The sequence below is a fragment of the Phodopus roborovskii genome, unplaced genomic scaffold, assembly GCF_943737965.1.
Source record: "Phodopus roborovskii unplaced genomic scaffold, PHOROB, whole genome shotgun sequence".
Classification (NCBI taxonomy): Eukaryota; Metazoa; Chordata; class Mammalia; order Rodentia; family Cricetidae; genus Phodopus; species Phodopus roborovskii.
In genome coordinates, this window is record NW_026126567.1 from 31951130 (window position 1) to 31964013 (window position 12884).

The 12884-nt window shown below is 39.4% G+C and overlaps 1 protein-coding gene across 3 annotated transcripts in view; it reads right to left on the minus strand.

The window, feature by feature from the left end:
* The window catches only part of Enpp2 (ectonucleotide pyrophosphatase/phosphodiesterase 2), a 118632-nt gene that overhangs the window by 35320 nt on the left and 70428 nt on the right, over nt 1–12884 (minus strand). For all 3 annotated transcript variants that reach the window (XM_051202700.1, XM_051202699.1, XM_051202698.1), the window contains exons 11-13: nt 12741–12813; nt 6257–6365; nt 563–688 (exon numbers count right to left, since the gene is read on the minus strand). In XM_051202700.1, coding sequence (XP_051058657.1) covers nt 563–688; nt 6257–6365; nt 12741–12813 — 308 coding nt within the window. The remainder of the gene's footprint in view (nt 1–562; nt 689–6256; nt 6366–12740; nt 12814–12884) is intronic.

Consider the following 12884-nt stretch of genomic DNA (forward strand, 5'->3'; position numbering starts at 1 on the left):
GTTAGTGTTAGTGGCATATCACACCTTCAACATGCTAAAAAAAATATTAAAACAAAGACTCATAATTCTTCTAGTTTTTTTTAATTTCTAATTTTTCAGAATAGTTAAAAATCTCTAAGGATGTAGTATTTTTCCTCTCATGAATTCTGTATATCACTTTGACAAAAGGAAAAAGCCAAGAGGTACTGGCGAACTTTGAGGGTAGAGTATTGGTTCTGTCAGTCTGAGACTCTAACTTCACCAAAGCGGCAAGCCTGCCCTTGACATGGAAAAACTCTCCCCTATGAATAGATGTTTATGCTATAAACATGCTTCAAATTAAGTGAAATTTCCACATGATAAAAACAAGATGAAATGCTTAGTCAATGCTGATCTGTTCCCAGAACCACTTAAACAATACACATCAGTTAATTTCCACCAAAGTCTTCAAAAACAGCAAGTCTTTTACATCAGATGAGAAAAACTGAAGCTCAACCAGGATTTCTCTAGCTTCAGAGAACAAGTCTTTACCTTTTCCACTGATTATTAGTTGAATTACTTAATATTCGAAGAACCAACTTACATTTAGGATTATTGCTAAATTTTGATCGAATTCTTCCTAGAGTTCCAGGCACTAAAGTAATATCATCCACATTAGTCAGATAGTTGCTCAAGAACTCGGTTCTGTCACATGTCACGTCTTCCATTCCTATGGGGATGGAAAAACACACATACACACAAGTTCTGTCAGATTGTTTTAAAGTTAAAATCCTAAAACATTCATACAGATACCAAAGATGGAATTCTAGCACCTCTTTAATTAGAATATAGTGACTTAATAAGAGGAAACTTCATCTCTGAAATTGTTTTGATGTGACATTTAAAGATGTAACTATACAATGTTTCTCCAGATGTTTGTTTCACCATACCATCTCACATGCAGGCAGAAACTGAAAAGGTGTCACCTCGATTATTATTTTGAGTTATTGAGTAAGACAAATTGAGGGCCAGGGGGATGACTCAGTGGCTAAGGTTCTTGTACCTAAACCTGACTACCTGAGTTTCATCCTTGAAGCCCATTATGGTACAGGGAAATAACAAATTACATTCTGACTTCTACATGAGTGCTACATGCTCTCCTCTGCCCTCCCTCTCCCCCTCCCCCCCTCTCTCTCACACACACACATAAAATAAATAAACAAATGTTCAGAGTGTTTGAAAAAACACAAGCTATTGACATTATGAGAACTATTCACTCATTAAAAACAGAAGACCCTATTGAGCTTGAGGAGAAGGTATTGCAAGTCTTCCATCCCAATGGAAGGGACAGAAGGGAGAATAGAAGGCAGGTACATGGTCATCAGTCAGGTCACATGGGTGAGTAGGGTTTTCAGCATGTGATTATGGCCTCCAACTTGAGAATGGTGGTCTTAGATCACAAGGATGGGTACAGTTAGCAGTGAGAGTCTACATTCCTGCCTAAAAATGGAAGCCAATGGTATGTGGCAGGGATGAACATGGGGACACAGATAAGGTAGGGAGGGCAGTAAGGAACTATATATAGTCCTTGGACGGGTCGAAAGTGGGTAGTTTCACGTGGATAAAATTCTTTATAGTCACATTGTAGCTGTTCTCAAAATGTGATAAGCAATTTTTATATCAGAAAATGTTTATAACCTTCAAGCAATACTAAACAGAAAAGTTACTAAACATTTCCAGAAATCAAAATGTTGAGAACTGTTAATACCACAAAAATTATTTATCATTCATCATAAAAACAAACAAATGAACAAAGTAGACCCTATTGATTCAATCTGTTCTGAGCAGGATAAGGGAGTGGGTGCGTAAATGTCTGGAATGTTCACTTCTACTTCTCTTTTACAAAATGTCATTTCTGGGACTGGAAAAATGGCTGTGTGGTTAAATGCATATGCCATTACGAGGTCAATTCTTAGAACCCAGGTCAGACAGATTACAAGCACCTGCAATTCCAGCCCTAGGGGGATCTGACACCTCTGGTCTCTGTCAGCATGCACATTCTGTCAGCACCCACATTCACACACAGATACACACGTATTTAAATGATGCCAGTTCCTGTTCTTTTTCCTTCTAGTACATTCCCTATCTTAAGGGACAACTCCTCACTCTGTCTTCACTGGTGGCCTTGGGTGTTACTGACAAACAATACTGGCAACGAGAAATGAGGAACAAAAATCAAAGTCAGTTCAAATGACCACCCAAACTGAAAAACAAAATAACATGCAAAAACAAGTTGTAAACAACATGATTAGGACTGGAAGTTAGTTAGCATCTACCACACAGAAGGTCTAGTGGGGAATTTTATTTTTGCCAACCAGTGTTCTTTCCAACCTTCACATTTGTTTTCTGCCTTCTGGTAAGAGAAAATTTCAATATTTGGGAAATGAATTTAAATCTTCAGGGTCTACAGATCTAAATCGCCCAGAGATCATTATTGACATGCTTTAGAATTCGTAAGTTGACCCAGAGCAGTAAAAGTTCACACTGTAGCTGGTGTCACCCCACACTTATGGTTTGACTCTCTGAAGTTCTAGTTATCTACTGGTAAATGACAATCTAAAACATAACACTGAAAAGTTCTCAAAACAAATAATTTACAGATTTTTAAATTGATATTTTAAATAGCATAATGAAATTGATGGCTACCCTGCTCCATTTTGCTCAAGTTGGAACATTTAGCCAATGTATTTACACAGTAGCTAAGAGAGATCATATTCACATAGCTTTTTACAGCATACTCTCCTAATTGATGTGATTTATTTATTTATGATTTTTCAAGATGGGGTTTCTCTGTATAGCTCTAGCTGTCCTGGAACTCTCTTTGTAGACCAGGCTGGCCTCCAACTCACAGAGATCTACCTCCATCTGCCTCCTGAGTACTGGTATTAAAGGCCTGTGCTACCACTGCCAAGCTAATTGATGTGTTTTATTGCTAGTGATTGTTGATAATTTCTTACTATATCTAATTTATAAATTGTATCTTATCATTACAAGTGTATCAGAAAAGGCAGACTTAACAAGCTTAAGTACTAACTGCAATTGCAGGCGTCTACTAGGAGTCATAGAACATATTCTCCTTGGATCAAGACCACTGAACTGCCTAGTTTTAATATTTTCTAAAAGGGAAAATAAATGATTCTGTAAATGGTCTTAAGGATTTAGAGTGAAGAAATGCAATCCAGAGTGGCCTAGATCTGGTAAAATTCAAGCAACCACTTTTGAAGATCCCAGATCTATTTCTTCTTTTCTTTCTAAAATTATTTTTTGCTATTATGGTGCATATGCCTCTTAAGGGGTGCTACAGTATACATGTGGTAGTCAGAGGGCAACTCAATGGAGTCATTTCTCTCTTTGTACCTTTTTTGTGGACTCCAGCGACTGAACTCAGATCACCGGCTTACCTAGCAAACCCCCTTACTCACTGAACCATCTCATTGGCTCTTTTATAGTTTTTAATATCAATCAGTATGAAGAAGGAGTAAAAGATATTTTAACATAACACAATCATAATATGTTTTGTTAAAAGTCCGTTCTTTATTTATTCTTTCTGAAACATGGTTTCTCTGTGTAGTCTTAGATGTCCTGGAACTCATTGTAGACCAGGCTGGCCTTGAACTCACAGAGATCCACCTGCCCCTCCTCCTGGGCACTGGGATTAAAGGTATGCACCACCATTACCCAGCATATACCACCACCACCAAACATGTCATTTCTTTTAACATCAAAGCTTTCAGGATAAAAAGGTAAAAAATAATGAACAGCTATGTGTTCTAGCAAAATGTTATCCCAGAAAGGGAAAAAAAAAATCTCCAAACCCAGATGAATGGAAGATAGAAAGAATCTTCGACTGTTACATTTTGACAGTCACCTCAAAAGTTCCAACATAGTGCAATCTCCCTAGGTTGCAGAAAACACCAGGCAAATGTGCCCAGGGTTTGTCTAAAATAATATGTCCCGCTTCCCTCCTGACTGATTTTCTCTGTGTGGAGTCCGTGTTCTTATTCTACATACAGATGAGATAGCTGAGATTTGCAGAGGCAGAGTGCATACAGACTACATAAGAGTCATGGTGTAATCTGAGCTCCACAGAAATTCATTCTGTCAAAACCCAGGGCCAGAAACACCAGGCAAGATACCTTTCAGAACAGAGGTGCCCTGGCTTCCCAGAACCAATGGGTCCATTTATTTAGCAGTCTTCACATTAAGAAAGGGTTTTACTCTGTGTATAACCTTTATGGTGCTCTGGCATGTAACTCCCTGGGACCATCTACTTCTTAGAAATCTGCCTCCAGCATGTGAGCAAATGCTCTCCACACTTCTGCACAACTTAAATGGAGTTAGTGTGTCACATGCTCCCATTTTCCACCCTGTCTGCCGCTTTCCACTGAGTCAAGCTAGTAGAGAATGATCTTGCAGAGGGTGTCATTTAATCTACTCAGAGAAGCAAATTAATGTCCACAAACCCACCCCTCGCCCACTTTCTCAGATCTTCTAGAATGCTCTGGAAATAAAATTTCAGAAGCCAAAACATAACTAAGGAGATTTACTAACTACTATTAACAGAATACTAAGAAGTCAATCAATATTTTTAAAACACTCTACTAGATGGGAACAACCCCAAATTCCAAGAACATTATTATAGTTCAGTTTGATAGTTTCAGAAAATAGGTGGTACTCTCTAGAACTGAGTCTTCCTGTCTATGAATAAAAATACTCTCTGAAAAGCAAGCTGATATTGAATATGAAGCTGATTCCTGCTACAATTCATAGTACTGGAAGGTGCTAGGTAGGCTGGGGGTATAAACAGTCATCAACAGTCTTACTTAGCTATGAACCCTGTGAACTACAATGACCACTGTGGCAAGAAGCCCCATAGATGTAATAGTGGCATGAATGTTATGAGAGTAATCAATCACTCTCTGTTTGGATTTCAGGCCTGCTCTATAGGAGGAGGCACTTGTCTGGCACTGTAAATTTGGCCAAAAATACATGGTTAATGAGCTTATAAGCCCCAAGGGTAAACCTGCTATTATTATTTAGCTAAGAGGACATAGTATCCAACTGCCCTCTAAATTTGTATTTCTATACCTATAGATAAATGATGCTTTGTGCAACAGACAACAGCTAAAGCTAATGCAGGAACCCACACCTTGTCAAGAAGCAGAGAGTAAGTGTCTGTGGAGTGCTCAGCCATAAATGGAACATCTTTATCACAACCCTTTCCCTGAGGCTCAGCGACCATTGCAGAAGGCAGAGAAGAGCATAAGAGCTAGAGATTGGAGTTAGGACAAGAGAGAAACAGCATGTTCTGGACATGACAGGACCACTGCAAGAACTCACAGCATCGGTGGCTGCCTGAACAAGATCAAGACAGTCAACAGTCCATGATGAGTGGAGAAGAGATCATGAGCCCCCATTCTAATTGAAAAGCAATTGACAGCTGATAAGCCTAGGCGAGGAGAATCAGTTTTCTTTAAGGATGTGTCCCCTGGTAAAACTACCATGTTCCAATAGACGACCCCATAGTCATGAATATATAAGTAGCACAAATTTTACTTGGTCATGTAGAAAGAAAAAAAAAAAAAAAAAACGAGGATATAAGGATGGGATGGGAGGAGGTGGGGAGGTTCAGTTGGATATAGAAGGAGTTGGGGGAGAGCTGAGTGTGTGTGTGTGTGTGTGTGTGTGTGTGTGTGTGTGTGTGTGTGTGTGCAAGTAAAGAAAGAAGGGAGGGAGAGAGCAGGCCACTTCCTACACTACTTCTTCCTCTTTTAATGGTCTTCAATGTTGAGGCCTTGATTTGGACCTTGGATTCCCTCTGAGAACTCCAGGAAACCATTTGATTTACATGTCATACTTTGACAAGACCCTTACATCTCTGCCCTTCTTCAAACATTTAAAATTACTATTTTAACTACATAAACTCCATGGGCTCCTTTTGGAGATGTGGTTCACAGAGGCAGGAGGCTGTCACCTGCTATGTGGAAGTCATAGAGGAAGTCATTAATATCATGTGTCAGTTGTCTGTGACACTGTAATAGGAGACAGAGTTTTATAGAAAGGCCTCCCCTACAAAGACCAGGAAGATGCAGAAATCCCTGGCGCTCTCCAACTTTTGTATCATAACCTAATTTTTTTCTCTATCCTGAAGAAAAGGGGGAAAAAGAAAGAAAGAAAGAAATTAAGAACAGAACTTTGAATTCTGAGAACAAAAAAAAAAAAAAAAATGAAGACTTACCATGGTCTCCAACGAAGATAACATTCACACACCGATGCAGCTTGAGTTGTTTCAGTCCATCCATTAACTGCCCCACGGTTTTGTCAATCTCCCTCAGAGGATTTGTCATCTGTAAAAAGTTAAGTTAGTCCTCATATACTTATTTATGTGTTTTTGCCTTTCAACTTCCATAGTTCTTCTACTCTTAGAACATTCTGGAAAGAAAACTTCTGGCCCAGAGACAGAGTTTTGTCCGGAGAATAGTTTCCCACCATTTTCCTTTTTTTTTTTTTTTAATGTAAATAGTCAAAAAAACAGTCTCCTTAGCGCATCCCTTTTGAAATATTTTGATGTGAAAATCACAAATTGCTGAGGCAAATTCTTTTTGAGGCACAAAATGGCTTTTTCTGAAATATGAATGCATTTTTTAAATCCAAGAGTTTTAAGAGTGAATAGAAAGTCAGATGGAGAGCGGAAAGCCCTTGTTCCTTGTGTAAAATCACAAGACTTTGAGCTAAAAAAGAGAGTAGCTGAGAGAATCAAAAGCATTAAGTTTAGAACATCATTATTAAAATAGGATTCATCACTTGTTCCAAAGATCCTAACTGCCTACCTCAGAGAGCAACCAGTCACCTGTAGATGAAGCTGCCCTAAGGACAGGCTACTGCTTCTCAACTTCACTCTTCAAACATTAAATAAGGATCGATGATCCCAACAAACAAAAATGAACCACAAAATTTGTTCTGTTTAGACTAATGAAATACAAACTCCCGATTCTTCTAGGAGGAACATTTTCAAAGCCCAAGAAACTTAATCCACCATCTCTTACTGTAGCTTCAACAGGAGTCCCAAGAGCCCAGATGTGCATAGGATTGCCTCCCTAGACTCATCTGACAAAGAAATGGAAAGATTTTTATGAAACCTCACATCAAACATGGTACAGCAGATGGATTTTACAGCTTAGTTACCAAACACATGCACATCCAAGATAACCAAGATGAAATCAAGAGACCTGAGCATCACCTCCAATCAAATACATTATGGCAGCTGCCACTTGAATCTTCTCAGATGATTCAAGACCTTTCCTTGTATCATTTCACCCATGCAAAGAGGTGGAGGCCTTTTTTTCTTCATGACAGGCATCAGCATTCCAAGTCACAACTGAAAGTTGCAGAAGGAAATGTGCCACAAAACCTGAAAGGACTAACAGATGTGAGACTAAGAGGTATTTGTCTGAGAAACACACATTGTCCTCCAAGATCGGTGTCTAGACATGGAAAGGCAAAATGCATAACACATGTCTATCCTTGGAAGTGAGCGATTTTCCTTTATTCATCGGAACAATTCAGGTAAAATCCAGAACCTACTTCTTAGCAATTGGGTTTGTAAAGAAGAATATGCCTCAGAGGAATTTGAAAGCTTTAAGGAAATGAATAAGCAAAGGTTCTTTTGAAGGTAATTGTTAAAGTAAATCTTGTTACTATCATTTTGAGAAAAATATGCAGCTCTATTTGCCCATCAATTCCTCCTTGCTGCTGTCTCCACTATTCTGTCATCCACAAAGACCTCTGCGAGTCTCAAAAAGTACACAGCACTAAAGTGAGTGTTCTAATCTACATTGTTTTAAAAGACACACACACCCTGCTACTTTCTGAGATTCTTCTCAAGAGGCAGCACCACAAAACATGGTGACAGTTTTTTGTTTTTCAAGCAGAAACAACAGTCCTCCAAACTGTCACTCCAGCTTAAATGGCAACATGCATGGGGGGGGGTCAACTAACTTTAAAGAAGATAAAAGACTCCTTTTTGCCCCTATCCTACTCAGAGTTTAAGATGTCTTCACATCACTGTTAACCCCCAATGGACCAGATGGCCCTGAACTCGAAGCCAACGACAACATACCAGTTCTCCTGAACCTCACCCAGACTATTTTCAAACCAAGGCACCAAAAGTAGCCTTTGAGCCAGACCTGGCCGCCGCAGAGGTTTGGAACAGTAGATAAACTTACTTTGTCCTGACGTGTTTCCGCTGCATAAGGATCCATCCTATGTAATTTTCTTCTTCTTTTCTTTGGAGGAGCAACTGGTCTTTCCTGTCTCCTCTTAGGGGCAACTTTCCTCTTAGGTCTTTTAGCCGGAGTAAGAGGTGAGCCATAACTACTCTCCTGTGCTGGCGGATAGAGATGTCTGCACTCAGAAGTCGTCTGTCCCTCTGGGTCAGATAGTAAAGCTCATACCTTTCCATCTGGGGTCAGCAGAGTCTGAGTTAGCAAGACTAAGTTCTCCTTAAGGGAGAACACATTGGCTAGAGGTGATTCAGGGCCCTCTATAGAGAGAAGCCTCTGATCTGGGTTTCATTGTGGTCACAGCTCCATGGCTGATGGCTAGATATGATTTCAGAGGATCTAGTCATAGTGACTTTGGCTGAGAAGCCCGTGTATAGATAGATACGTCTGGAAGTGACACTGGGCAAGCTCCATGATTCCTGTGCTGGGGAGAGACTATCCCTTGGTTACAGAAAGCTCTCTGTGCATGAAGCACTAGCTTGTAATCAAGCAAAGCCAAGGTCACTTGGTCACTTCAAGAGGAGAATGAGGTTCGTGTACGTGGTTCCAATTCAACAGCTGGTGGACGTCTATCTGATCACACCACCAAATGCATCAGAGGGTTCTCACCTTGCATGTTCCACCAAGGACAAAATGAAACAAATAACATTTCAGTCTCCATTGGTCCTGAATGAACTCTACACATCAGGACATTCAGTGGGGAAGAGGAACACAGGACAGTGTGTTTAGAAATCCTCTTTGAAACCTAGAACTATGAAACGTCTCTGAGATGTCTTCATGGAGGTAGAGTGTTGAAGAAGGACTCCACTCAGACTCTTGCTATGGGAAGCCGGCTCTCTGTCTGAGGCAACAGTGATTCTCTAAGTGTCGTTTGGAAATCTAGAGAGCATCAACATCTAACCATCAACTGAAAGAGGAGCCTCGAGTGCTGGAGAAAACCAGCCCCTGATTTGCCGATGGTGCAAAGGTGAATTAAAGCAGCAGGCCCTGCTTTCTACCTAGCTGCCTTATCTCTTGGCAGGACTGTTCCAAGAGCCATTGGAATGCAGGCAGGGGCAGAGAGAGGCACAGTGTTAGTGTAACCAAGGAGAACATCTGCCATGCGGTTCTTCCGTCCCCACAGCAAGCAGCTGCAAGAGCACTTCTCTTTCTGTCTCACCCGATCTCTGTCTCTCTCTGGCAGAGCAATCACAAGTCACAGCCCCATAGACTTAGGTTTGGTTTGCTTTGGCTTTAATGCTTCTAGCTTAGGCAAATCTCCATGAGAAGAGCAGGAGAGGGAAGAGGGTTTTTCCATGTCATGGTCACCGAGTACATTCTGTGAGCGCTCAAGTCTGCCCATCAAACTCTAGGCCATTTGCAAAAAGACTCCAACATTCCAGAGACACCCAAAGAGAACCCTTCCAATTGCAGCAGGTTAGAGGAGCAGAAGGAATGGAGTTTAAGCAAACTGAGTTTTCATCCAGTCATTACAAAGGCACGCTTCCCTTTTCTTCAAATGTTAGAGATAGATGAAAGCTAAGTTTTCATTGACCAGCCATACTTCAGCCTGAATTTAGAAGTTTCAGTCTAAGGTTATTCAGAGGATGGGAGAAGGGGGGTGCAATCTTCCCTGCTTTTCAGAAGGATTCTTTGCCATCTGAAGGTAGGGACCAGCCAGCCAAAGCTCTGCCTCTAGGCTCAGAAGAGCAGCCGCACAAGAGGTCACAGAGAAAGCACAGGTCAAAGAGAAAACAGAGATGGTGCCAATCACCAAAGCAAGCATATTTTGAACATTCACCATTACACTATGAAACCAGGAGCATACACCATTTCTCCAAACTGTTAGCCCCGTGTTTGGCCATCTCAGTTAATAGCTTTTGAGACTCACCCTGAAAAACAAGTGTACTCAAATATTAAGCAAATAAACCACAAACATCAACTGAATTCATCTTGTTGTACTTTTTGCTCATTAGGAATCATTTCAATTAAATTTCAAACACAAGTTCATTTCTTATTATTTATAAAATCTTATTATTTATAAAATTATTTATAAAGCATGTAACTTTAACCTTTCATCTAGTGATCTAGTGTATATAGTGCTCTCATGCCTACTTAAGATCAATGATCAATGATGATACATGCATGTGTGTGTGTTTATGTATGTATGTATGTATTTGTGTGTGTGTGTGTGTGTGTGTGTGTGTGTGTGTGTGTGTGTGTGTGTGTTTATGGTATTCAGGTACATAAGCCAGTCAAGCTTATGACGTAAGAAAGGTTTTGCTGGCTTGCTTTGGTTCTATTTTAACAACCCAAAGCCATTTTGTCTTGATTTCAGGAGATATTACTTAGAAACATATGAAAAATAATTGAAATCTGAAAATGTCTTTTTCTTCATGAGAAGAATGTGGTCAGGCTATCATATATGCCAACATATACAATTAATAATGTTTACCCAGCAGACAGGGACAAAAACTCCAGCAGTACTCACTACCAATACTGAAAAGAACATAATGAGGATACTTACAAGTCTTATTTCAAATACACTATGGGGCAAGAAGCTTGTATTTTATACCCAATTATAGACATAGAAACCATCATTATACCAAATTAAAGCATTCTACACTTTGTTTCATTTAGTCATTGCTCAGCACTTCCAAACAACTGGGTAGTTTCTTACTCAAAATATATCTCCTTTTACAAGGTAGCTATAATGAAACTACACACATCACAAACCCAGAGACATCCTTGGAAAACAACATTATAGCTAAGCTATATGACTTAAGGGATTAAGTGTGTTATGATTCATGTGTATTTTTAAGAGCCAGCTCTTGCCACATTGATGATGTTTCCTATAATTTGAACACAGTTATTAATGTTCTTCACTCATCCCCTATAGGAAGGTTGGGTGGTTATGTGGGAAGAAGATTCATGGTCTGGGAGTCTACCACAATTCCTCCACTTCTCAAGGAACTTAAACAGCCTCCAACCTCTTTAAGTACCAGCATCAACTTTCAAAAGAGTGGCTATATCAATATCAATTCCTGTTTTTTTCTTTTAAGGGATATTATTCAGACAAAGTTGAACTTTTTAATAGAGCACATGGAACTAGTTAGGTGTTTAGTGGGTGAATTTTTTTTTGACATTTTAATAAAATCTGGTTTCTTTAGTTCATTTTAGATTAATCTCAAAGAAAGTCTTCCCAAAGATAAAACAGCCACCCTTGCTTTTTTGTGTGTCATATATGCAGATGTTTATCTTGTTTTATCATTTGTGCTTCATAATCATGCAATAGTGCTTAAACATCAAAAGGATAAAAAGAGACTCAGATTTATATGACTTCCGGAATTCAGGACAAACTATGAATGATTTCCCAGTTATCAGTTCTTAGTGCTTAAAAAAAAAAATTACCAAACACTGAATTGATGTTGAGGCATTCAGAAATCCTCTTGGCTTCTTGATATTCACTGCCTTTGTTTAGACATAGAACAACTTGTTTAAAACTGCTTAAATCAAAATATGCTTATCTGCATCTCTAACGTATCTGCTGAATGCAGTGAATTTAGTTAGAGAAACTGTGCCACCACAGGCTTTCAGAGAATTGGAGAATGCAATCATCAACCAAGACTTTTAAAACAACTTACTCAGCTCAAATCAAGTTTCACGTTGTTGTGTGACCTCTATGCCCCATGGGGTCAAAATGGAAAACATTTACACTATTTAAAATTTTTGACTTGTAGACTTTATCATATTTCAAATGATCTATGCTGAAATGTTAGGAGGAATCCCATCTTAAATGAATGCAAAACAATAATAGGCAACCATTTCCTGAATGTGATGTTAGAGTGAACTGTACCTTACAGATTGTCTTCTACTGGAATGGCTAAGTGTGACCAGGGTATCACCATAAGCCACATGCCACAAGTGCAGAATCTCTGCCATTTAAGAGCTCATTTTAGCCTTGGGAGTGCTTATGGTTTCACAGTATAAACAACTCCATCCAAATACCCCATAAGATGTGTGTCTACTATGCTACATGTCAGGTTAATCCTATATGCTAAGTCTACTGGGGCTGGTGAAATAAATTTCCTCTGTGAACTGTGTAATCACTTTAAAGGAGTTGAGATTCAGTTTTGATTCTTGCATATCAGAAGTCTCATAGATTCCTTCTGTCCTATCCCACTGGTGGCCAAACTTTCACCTTGTTCCACTAATGTCTTCTAGGCTGGAAATCCCTCCACTCCTATAACACCATGTTTAGGATATGTTTCCATACCAAAGCAATCTGAAATGAAGTTCCTATAAGAGAAACAAATATATTCAAGTTTTCTTTTTAAGGTTTTAGTCTTGAAATTATTTGACATTATTCACGCCTTGTAGATAGATCTAAAGACTCCCAGGCTTTGAACAAATCCTGAAATAAGGTTTTGGGAATTAGGTGGCAGATGATATGCTACTAACCTCAGGGCCAAAAGGGCCATATTTGTGTCCAGAGAAATCAGGCTGCTCAGAATAGAAAGCATAGACTGAAGGCCTGTGGGAAAATCAGAACCAAAGTCAGTCAACCCCAGGCTACACAGAGCACAGCACATCACACATAACAAA